This window comes from Podarcis pityusensis, assembly GCF_964106645.2.
Source record: "Podarcis pityusensis genome assembly, chromosome: 18".
Classification (NCBI taxonomy): domain Eukaryota; kingdom Metazoa; phylum Chordata; class Lepidosauria; order Squamata; family Lacertidae; genus Podarcis; species Podarcis pityusensis.
The window spans coordinates 4,076,268-4,087,194 of record NC_138043.1 but is presented as its reverse complement, the minus strand read 5'-3'; the positions used below and the strand labels follow the sequence as shown (position 1 = coordinate 4,087,194).

The 10,927-nt window shown below is 50.2% G+C and overlaps 1 protein-coding gene across 4 annotated transcripts in view; it reads right to left on the bottom strand.

Annotated features, from left to right (window-relative positions):
• Positions 1–16: 16 nt before the first annotated feature.
• The window catches only part of SBNO2 (strawberry notch homolog 2), a 108,406-nt gene continuing 97,495 nt past the window's right edge, over positions 17–10,927 (bottom strand). For all 4 annotated transcript variants that reach the window (XM_080988741.1, XM_080988739.1, XM_080988740.1 and 1 more), the window contains 6 exons: positions 9,883–9,977; positions 8,356–8,448; positions 6,752–6,883; positions 5,860–5,936; positions 4,627–4,817; positions 17–3,519 (listed from right to left, as the gene is read on the bottom strand). In XM_080988741.1, the coding sequence (XP_080844867.1) occupies positions 2,927–3,519; positions 4,627–4,817; positions 5,860–5,936; positions 6,752–6,883; positions 8,356–8,448; positions 9,883–9,977 (1,181 nt within the window). In that variant the 3' untranslated portion in view covers positions 17–2,926. The remainder of the gene's footprint in view (positions 3,520–4,626; positions 4,818–5,859; positions 5,937–6,751; positions 6,884–8,355; positions 8,449–9,882; positions 9,978–10,927) is intronic.

Genomic DNA, 10,927 nt, shown 5'->3' with positions numbered 1-10,927 from the left:
GACTCGACCTCTTCCCTGAGCTGAAATGCCAACGTTTTAATCCTTCGGTAGAAAATTCCAGAATCACGAGTTAAAAGGCACATTTCCTCATCAACAAAAACGAAACAAAAAAACGGGTAAAGACTTCTTCCCCCTTCCTATTCGCAGGCACCCCCCCTTTTTTTTACATATATATATTTACACAATTTTGAATTAATTATAAATATCCATAGAAAAAAAAATAAGCTGACAAAAAAGGAAGTTGGTTAGAAAGTGCCAACCAGGAAGGGGAAGAGATTTTCCATTTCAAAAATACAATCAATAGAACAAAAAAACAGCATAATAATTTAGTTTTTTTAAAAAGTAGTTGTTACATATTAAGTTTTCCTGACAAAAGGGAGGGTGAGGGTACAGCGGTTTGTATCTCCTTAAAGGGAGTCTCACTGCCCTGGGAAATACAGATTTATTTACTTTTTGAAAAAATAATTAAACCACCATAAAATAACCACATAACAATTCTGAGATATTCCTATTTGGGGGGGGGGGGAGTAGCCCCAACTTGAGCACACCTCCAATTCTTTCCTGAGTTTTTAAGCCCCCCCAACCCAACTCCTTTCGGGAAACGAATCCTAAAAGCGGGCTGCCGGGATTCGCTTATGGCTATTAAAATCTTTAAACGGCAACGCACGATTGTGATGGGGAAACGAGAATGTGGTCTCCGCCCCCGAGAGCGATACAAATCGGGGTGGGAATTCCGGTGAAAACCAAATCCCTCCTGCTGCCTGCAAAACAGCTTATTTGCATAGTTTCTTTCTCTTTTTGCATAATTGCTTCATTCCTCTGCTTCTGGCTGGGGGGTGGGGGTGAGAATCAGGGGACACTGGAGCTGCCTTGCAAATCTTCCTATCTTTCTTTTACTTCCCCACCCACCCCTTCCTTCCTTCTAGATCCCCATCTTTCCTGCAAAGCTTGCGAGAGTCATGAGGACTGGAAATTTCATTTTTTTAAAACGACGGGGAGGGAGGGGACCGATTCCCAGAATACATGAAGTAGCAGGCGTTGTGAAACTGTGGCGACCCTCTGAGCGCTGTGGATCTGCGTGGGGGATATTGAGACCCCCACCCCACGGGCGATTCCGTCTCGCCAAGAGAGAGGGGAGCAGAGGGGCAACTGCAGCAGCAGTAAAGGAAAGTTGCTCCGGAGGGAGGAGGAAAAAGACAATTATTAAAGAACTATATGCCTCCAATGACAAAGGAGGAAGCCCACGGCCCGTGCCAGCGCCCAGGGAACCTCCACGAGGGCTAGAGCCCTGCCTAGGCATTTTCAAAAACTTAAAACTGAAAGCAGGTACCAGAAGACAACTTCACCCTGATAGCATGGATTGTTGCCGGGACGAGGTAGGGGGTGACATATATGCCTCCTTGGGAGAAGGTGAGGGGGGTTTTCTTTAAGAAGTGGAGGTAGGGGTGTTTCTGACGGGGGGAAAAACGAGTGGGCTGTTCCAAACCACTTGCATAAATGCGAATAAACGAGGAAAGGAAAGAGCTCTTCTCCAGCGACAAGGCTCCATCCCTGCACAGATCATCTGGAGCATTGAGCTTGGGTGGTTATGGGATAGAACACCTTCAAGAGTCCCTGCAGACTTTTTTTGGGTGGGGTTGGAGTTTGGAGAAACCAACTTCCCCACGTTTTCCCCTCCCTCCGTATGGAAACGGTGGTAGTTTTCTCTCCGAAAGAGGAGATAAATGTTCTCGGGGGGGGGGGGGGGGTAATCAGAAAAATCACGGTTTGCCTATAAATTCCCAGCTAACCTATACAACCCTCACGTTTGGCAGCCCCTGACCTGGAACTCCACTTCCTGAAATAAAAATCCTGATGGGTGACCTCCACCCTCGCTTGGGCCTGACGGGAACTTCTTTTGGCCTGAGCGGATTGAGCCCCCACCGTGAGCCGAGAGTTTAATGCTGTCCTGGCAAATCCATCCTCTCCTTCCCTCCCCGTAGTTTCAGTACAAGGGAATAAAAATGACCGCAACTCAGGAGAGAAATTCTGCATGCTGTTGCACAGCTATTACTATTTAGATGCTCTCTCTAGGATGAGCCTTTCTTAGCTACTCCGCTAACCCCTCTGTTTTTTGCATTATAGTTCCCATCGGCGCCTGGCTGTGAGATGCCAGGCGCTGGTGGGATCTGTAGTCCAATGGATGCAGGCTGGGAATAGGCGCTGAGCCTCAGGCACAGGAAAACAGGGAGGACCACAGAAATTCTGCCACCCACGTTCAAGTGTTTCCCTACCTCCACGAGGTCTAGAAACTTGCAAGGCAATTCCTCTGCCCCCTTTTTTTTTTGCTCAGAACCAGAAGCGTGCAGGGCTGTGCAGCGTCACTCGAACCCTGTGCAAAACAACCTGCCGGGGGAGGGGGGGGACCAAGTTGGGACCACCCGGAAAGCTTTCGTCGTGGTGGATTCGAATGGCGCGCCTCTCCGATCTCACTGGGTAGAACGTGGGGAGGAGAGAGAAGAATATAAAGATCCCAACTTTTCCAAACTCAGTAGTTTGCAGAGGGGCAAAAGGGGGGGGGAGTGCAGCCTGGGGGGGGGGTTCGAAGAGACCTACAACCTTGCCCCCTCTCACTCCCGGTTTAGGCGCCGCTACACCTCCCACTGACCCCCCCTCCAAAAAAACTCCACTTTTACGGATCTATAGAGATATATATATAAAAAATCAGTACAGAGGTGACTGTATAATTATATATAAATAAAACTTTTCCTGTTTTCGCTCCCGCTCCGAACTCTCTGCCCCGCCATCCCTATTTTGAAAAAAAGACAGAGGAGTGGTCCGTTCCAAACCTTAAACCCTTGCCACCCCTTTCCGCACCCCCCTTGGGCTGGGCGGGGGGAATAGGGGTGTCCCTGCCACGCCACGCCCAACGCTCCTTGCCGACCACTCAGCTGCCGTCGTCCTCGTAGAACGTGGGGAAAGGTTGCCCCGGGTGGTACTGAATGACGCTCTGCCTCCCTTGGCTGCTGTCCTCGGGCCCCACGTTGAGCGAGCTCAACATCTCTTCCAGGAGCTCCTTGTAGTTGATGTCCGGGTCGGGCAGGGAGAAGCTGTCTGGTGGCGGCGGGACAGCGGCGGCGTGGGCCTGGGGGGCCGGCGAGGGTTCGTGCTGGGCAGGGGAGCCGCCCAGGGGCAGGCCTCCCGCCGCCAGGGACGCCCCGTCAAAGGGCAGGGGGAAGTTGAAATGATAAGGAGGGCCGGGGGGCGGCGGCGGCGGCTGCGGCTGCGCAGCCACCTCGGTCCAGAAGTCCGGGATCCCGTCACTGGCAGGACTGTAGGTCAGGTCCAAGACTTCGTCCTGGGGCAGGAAGCTGGTGCCCGGCGTGGGCGGTCGGTCAAGGGGGAGCAGCGCATAGGGCAGGCCGGGCGCCGCGGAGGCCGCTGCCAGCAAGGCCTGGCTCTGCTTCTGCTTAACGCTGGTGTCCATTTGCTTGAGCTCCTTCAACACCTGCTGGACGCAGTTTTCTGGGATCTTGATACCTGGGGAGGGTGGAGAGAGAGGGGCGGGGTCAGTGGCCAGGAGGCTGGGCATCCGGGACCCCCCTTCCCCACTCACCTGGTCTAGTCCCTTTCGCTCAAGACTTAAGATCTTGTTTCATGCTGCCTCTCTCTTCCCCACCCCTTTTTGTTCCTTCTCTAGATTGTTTTTCTTTTGTCCCGGTGCATTGCACAAAAGATGCTTTGCACTGGGCGTGAACCTTGGATAAGCGTCAATAAAAATAGCTTCGTGTTTTTATCGAACGTCCTCTTGTCAGTTGCCAAGGAGATACACTCTCTCACACACAAAAAAAACCAAACTATGGTTTTCCCAGTAGTGGTGTATGGAAGTGAGAGCTGGACCATCAAGAAGGCTGATCGCCGAAGAATGGATGCTTTTGAATTCTGGTGCTGGAGGAGACGCTTGAGAGTCCCATGGACTGCAAGAAGATCAAACCTCTCCATTCTGAAGGAAATCAGCCCTGAGTGCTCACTGGAAGGACAGATCCTGAAGCTGAGGCTCCAATACTTTGACAACCTCATAAGAAGAGAAGACTCCCTGGAAAAGACCCTGATGTTGGGAAAGATGGAGGGCACAAGGAGAAGGGGACGACAGAGGACGAGATGGCTGGACGGTGTTCTCGAAGCTGCCAGCATGAGTTTGACCAAACTGCGGGAGGCAGTGGAAGACAGGAGTGCCTGGCATGCTCTGGTCCAGGGGGTCACGAAGAGTCGGACACGACTAAACGACTCAACAACAACAACAACAAATGACTATCGGTCTTTGCAGAGCCGATATCGCTGGATCAAGTCCATTGGTTTCGCCAAATTAAACAAATTGTTTTCCCTGGGCTCCGAATGAACATGCAATTGCGCCTCGCTGCGTTATCGCTTTCCTTGCCGGGTCGTGCAAAATGCAACTTTGAACAAATGTGTATATATATATATATATATATATATACATATATATATATATATATATGGCAGGCTTGCTGGGCGACAGGGTTCGAGTTGATGGGACCGAAGGGGCTGCATTCACACACACACACCCCCCGGCAAAGGTTGGGGAAACCACTGATCTAAACGCCAAACCCCCCACCGTCTCCTTACCGACTTGCTTCTTCTTTTCCTTCGTCTTGAGGCGGACAATCTGCAGGTAGCTGGTGTTTGTGATGTCGGCCATGACGCTGGCGATCCTGTTCCAGACTCTGAGGAGCGCCCCACACAACATATGGTAATGACGCAGACGCGTCCCCTGATGGCATTCTTTCCCTTCCTGAACCACCTTGCAGTTCCGGTTCCTGGAGGGTTGGTTTTTTTAGGACAGGGAGGAGGAAGAGAAGAGGGTCAGCCAGCCACATGGGAAACTGGGGAGCTCTAACCAGTGGCAAAGAGTGTCGGATTACGGCCTGGGAGAGAACACGCAGCAGAATTGGCCTGCAATCGTAATAAAGCAGCGTTTCCAAGCACGATTCAAAGTGCTGGTGCCGACCTTGAAAGCCCTAAATGGCTCTGCGTCCCTGAAGGAGCGTCTCCACCTCCATCGTCCAGCCTGGACACTGAAGTCCAGCTCTGAAGGTCTTCTGGTGGTTCCCTCCCTGCGAGAAGTGAGGTTACAGGGAACCAGGCACAGGGCCTTCTCAGTGGTGGTGCCCACCCTGTGGAACACCCTCCCATCAGATGTCAAGGAAATAAACAACTGTCTGACTTTTAGAAGACATCTGAAAGCAACCCTGTACAGGGAAGTTTTTAATGTCTGATGTTTGATTATGTTTTTATATATGCTGTAAGCTGCCCTGTTTAGGGATGTTTTTAATGTTTGATTCTGTTTTTAATACTATGTTGGGGGCCACCCAGAGTGGCTGGGGAAAGCCATCCTGATGGGCAGGATATCAATAATAAAATTATCATTATTTCACCACTTAGTTTCTGGAGATCAGAGACTTTATTTATGAAACAACGATTTATGGGATGAGTAAAGATGAAAGAGACAAAAGATCTTGTCTCATGATCTATAGGACTCTGCACCTGATGTCTAGATGATATTATTATTATTATTATTATTATTATTATTATTATTATTGGATTGTTCGCAAGGTGCCTCAGCTATAACCATGGTTTGTTTAGCACGATTAGGTGCGAACCAGGCCAAGAAGGAACTGGCAGCAAAACAACGCTCGGACTTGCTAGAATCGTAGACTTGGGAGGGACGCTGGCTCTAACCCCCTACGATGCAGGATTCACAGCTAGGCAAGTGGGGCAGGCAGGTGAGGGCTTGGCCGAGGTTTGTGGGGCTGTGCCCCATTTGATCCGAAGGGCCGGCCTCCCCCCCAAGGGACTTACCACACGGCATGGTTGCAGTGCTCTAACGAAAAAGTGTAGCTGCTCTCCCAGTGCTCTTTGGCTTCTTCCGGCAACACCTGAGGGAAAAGCAAAGCGAGGGAGACCGTGAATCACAGAGCCACGGGCATGGGAGGCACCTCAAAGTTCATCTAGTCCAGCCCTGACCGCAGCTAGAGAAGCCCTGGCAAGTGGAAGTCCAAATTCTGTTCAAAAAAGCTGCTATGAAGAAGAGGCCGCCACCTTTCCAAGGTCAGCTGTTCCACTGTTGAACAGCTCTCACCTTCGGAAAGTTCTTCCTAATGTTTCAGCTGGTTCTAAGTTGCATTGGGCTGCCCTGGGTAAGATAAGGTAAAGGTAAAGGGACCCCTGACCATTAGGTCCAGTCGCGGCTGACTCTGGGGTTGCAGCGCTCATCTCGCTCTATAGGCCAAGGGAGCCGGCATTTGTCCGCAGACAGTTATTCCGGGTCATGTGGCCAGCAGGACTAAGCCGCTTCTGGCGAACCAGAGCAGCGCAGGGAAACGCCGTTTACCTTCCCACCAGAGTGGTACCTATTTATCTACTTGCACTTTGACTTGCTTTCGAACTGCTAGCTTGGCAGGAGCAGGGACCGAGCAACGGGAGCTCACCCCGTCACTGCGGGGATTCGAACAGCCGACCTTCTGATCGGCAAGTCCTAGGCTCTGTGGTTTAACCCACAGCACCACCCGCGTCCCTTGCAGCCTAGAATAGCCTTGGCTATTTTTTTGCTGCTGCATCATGCAATTGACTCAAATTCAGCTTGCGATGTGCTAAGACCACTGGGTCTTCCCCCCCCCCCACATCCTGCTCTCAAGCCAGATGTTTTCCTCACCCAGAGGAGCACCCGGCAGCGACTTCGGGCCAGACTCACCCGTCGGTACTTCTTGAGGAGACTCTCCAAGGTCTCCGGCTGGCTGTTCTTGCGGATGTTCGGCTTGTAGAGGGTGAAGTATCTTCCTTTGCTCTGCTCAGCCAGAACGCAGGTGTACTGCTGGCCTCTGATCTGCAAAAGGCAGCCGGGAAAGTTGGGGGAGGGGTCAACGTTTGGACAGGAAGCACGACTTCTTATACAGACACGCCCCATATTTCGGCCTGATCCGGAGTCCCATAATGAAGAAATCACTGCGGGGAGCGAGCGCCCGACTCACTCGGCTTTCCTCCTCCCTCCTCAGTTCCTCTTTCCTTTCGTATCGTGGCTATCAGGTCAGAAGTCTGTGGGCTGTGGGCTTACACTGTGTGTGTGTGTGTGTGTGTGTGTGTGTGTGTGTGTTTAATTAAATTTTCTGTTTGATATTTTAGAATACTCATTGAAACAACCTTAAAACATAAACAACTTCCCTTCTTCTCTTTCCAGGGTTCATTTCGCATGCCATAAATCCCTGCATATTTTACATAAAATAAACCATTCTGTATTCTATTATTACATCCATCAAAACTTATTTACCCTGTTGAATTTATCTTAATGCTGCCAGCGTTTTCAAGTGTACACAATTCACCACCCATAAATTCAATAAACGTTTTCCAATCTTCTCTAAACGTATGCTCTTCTTGTTCTCTTATTCTATATGTTAGGTTCGCAAGCTGTGCATATTCCATCAGTTTTAAGCTGCCATTCTTCTTTGGTTGGGACCTTGCTCATTTTCCCTTTCGGGACTAACAAAACAAGGGCTGCAGTAGAGGCATACATTAAAAGCTTCCCTAAACCGGGCTGCCTTCAGATGTCTTCTAAAAGTCTGCTAGTTGTTGTTCTCTTTGACATCTGGTGGGAGGGAGTTCCACAGGGCGGGTGCCACTACCGAAAAGACCCTCTGCCTGGTTCCCTGTAGGGCTTTCAAGGTCAGCACTGACACTTTGAATTGTGCTCGGAAACATTCTGGGAGCCAATGTAGGTCTTTCAAGACCGGTGTTATGTTGTCCCGGCGGCCGCTCCCAGTCCCCAGTCTAGCTGCCACATTCTGGATTAGTTGCAGTTTCCGGGTCACCTTCAAAGGCAGCCCCACGGAGAGCGCATTGCAGTAGTCCAAGCGGGAGATAACCAGAGCATGCACCACTCTGGCCAGACAGGCTGTGGGCAGGGAGGGTCTCATCCTGCGTACCAGATGGAGCTGCCCTGGACACAGAATTGACCTGCGCCTCCATGGTCAGCTGTGAGTCCAGAATGACTCCCAGGCTGCGCACCTGGTCCTTCGGGGGCACAGTCACCCCATTCAGGACCAGGGGCGGAGGACCTAATGCGACCCTCCTCCAGCCTCTCTGCCTAGCTCCTGGCCCTCCTCTCCCCATGCCACACCCCTCATTCGCCCTGTCTGGCATCCGGAGAGGAATCTCCTGCCTGGAAACATTTCCACGGACTCTAGAAAAGTCTCTCGCTCGCCTGAACAGAGGTGTGAGCGAGAGAGGGTGCCGAGAAGCTAGCCTGCTGCGCGGAGGGGAGACTGGAAACACTCCAACACCCTCGCCCTTAAGCAACCTCACCTTATAAGACAGGTAGAAGCCATCCTGAGGACCTGTGAGTTGCAGGGATTTCTCATAGGCCTCTTCCCACTTCAGGCCTCTGTCAACGCTGATCTAACGAGGGGAGGACATTAAGAATTACAAGGGCACAAGGAGGGAGGGGTCTTGCAGCCGGTGCAGGAGGCAACACTCCTTCGCCCAAGCTCCAGGCTCAGTTAATAATAATAATAATATTTTTTTTATTTATACCCCGCCCTCCCCAGCCAAGACCGGGCTCAGGGCGGCTAACAACCAATAATAAAAACAAGTTGATTAAAATACAATTTAAAAGATTAAGATACAATATTAAAACAATTAGGGAGCAATCTCATAGGAGGAGAAAGGAAAAGAAAAAGGGGGAGGGAATCAAACTGATTCTGAGCCAAAGGCCCGGTGGAACAACTCTGTCTTACAGGCCCTGCGGAAAGAGATCAGATCCCGCAGGGCCCTGGTCTCAAGAGAGAGTTAAGTGGCTCAAAGGTAGCTCCGGTCCTGATTTATTAGAATTGCAGAGCTGGAAAGGGACCGTGGGGGTCATCTAGCTCCACCCCCTGCAGGATTCTTTTGCCCGACGTGGGGCTTGAACCCGCAACCCTGAGATCGAAGAATCTCCTGCTCTGCCGACACAGCCATATCTGTTCTGTGAGAAGGCAGGATGTGAAGCCTCCGGGAAATAAATAAAAAAGGGCTTCCCACGGCCAGGGATGAGTCGCTGTGCTCACTGGGCCTTACTCTCCTGTGCAGATCCTGCTTTTGCTAATGCAGAGTTAACCCCGACTCACTCGGTGTGCTTTCCTGCTGCCAAAAAGGCAGGCGAGACTTTTTGCAGAACCCCTTCCCTGTCCAGAGAGGACCGGGCGTGACCCTGCCTTGCTGGGTGGTTGTGACGATAAAATGGGAGAGGCGGGGGGGGGGGGAGAAGAGGCAGTTTGGAAGATATACGATATCTTTATTGTCATTGTCGCATGCAGAACAATGAAATTGAAAAACTACATAAAACTACATAAAAACTACATAAAACTACTACAAAACTACATAAAACATTCAAAACCCCCTAAAAACTCTAAAACCCCATTTTAAAATACGCTATACTACAGAGACCCCTTATGCTGCGTTTAGAACCAGAATTGCATTTGTGTAGAAACTGTTTCTCAGGCAGCTAGTCCTGGCCTTTATAACCCTGGACCTGCTTCCAGAAGGCAGAAGCTGAAAGAGATCATTTCCGGGGTGCGCACTATCCTGCGCTATCTCTGCCGCTTTCTTATGGCACCTGGAAACATAGATTTGATCCAAGGTGGGAAGAGTGCACCCAATTATTCTCTCTGAAGTCTTTACAACCCTGGATAGCATTGTCTTTTCCCTGGCCGTGCAGCTCCCAAACCACACACACAGACCGTAAGTTAATACGCTCTCCACAGTGCAATGGTAAAATGCCATCAAAAGGTCCACTGAGAGATTGTTTTTCCAGAGGATTTACGAAGATGGAAATTTTCTCTCCCGCATTCTTACCTTGTAGAAGACCACCTGCCCGTCCTGCGGGTGCCCTGGGGTCAGGAAAACCTCCTTACTCTCTTCGTAGATCTCGTCGATGCCGGGGGCCAGGTCTGGCGGGGAGAGAAAGAGGGGGAGATGTAGAAAGCCCTGCGCTGGACAGAATCCGCTCCCCTGCCATGTCACGCCAGGGGGAGAGTTTACCGTCTAACGCTGCCCGCCGCCCCTGCCAGCAGCTGGAAATGGCTGTGTAGAAACTGAGAAAGACATCCCTCCCTCGCCCCTTGCACAAACCACACTGCCCCTCTCGTCATTACAGACACAATCTACACATATTTTTTTAAAAAACACAGCGAAAATGTTTTTTTCTTAAAAACGGTTTTGAAAAATATATTGCGTTTGTCATTAGCTCACAAGCGCCATCTAGTGTCACATTTGTATAGTGCACTTAAAATGTTCTATTGGCAGCTGTATATCTACAATTCCTCCTCCTCACTCATCCGGTTTCCTTATAACACTCAACATTTCTCCATGTTATTATGTGTTATTATATATATTGTAAGCCGCCCAGAGTAGCTGGGGAAACGCAGCCAGATGGGTGGGGTATAATTATTATTATTATTATTATTATTATTATTATTATTATTATTATTCTGCCAACAAAAGACACGGGTAGATGACTGTACCTGGGCTCAGGCTGGGTGGGAGAAGACTGTGGAAATTTAATCCACAGCAGCAAGAGGTCACTGCATACTGCAAATTTGTTACAAGCTTTTGGGAAAGAGACAGGACCACAATTGGGCCTCTGGTGTTGTTTGTGTGCAAGAAATCTTTCAAAGTCTCCCCTCCTGGCTGTTTTGGCTTCTGCCCAATCATAGAACTCCAGGAAAGGCAAAGGTAAAGTCAAAGGCAACTATGGTGTTGCGGCGCTCATCTCTGTGTGGCTTCCAACATATATAAAATAATATATAAAGGTAAGATAAAGGACCCCTGGACTGTTAAGTCCAGTCAAAGGCGACAATGGGGTTGCGGCGCTCATCTCGCTTTCAGGCTGAGGGAGCCG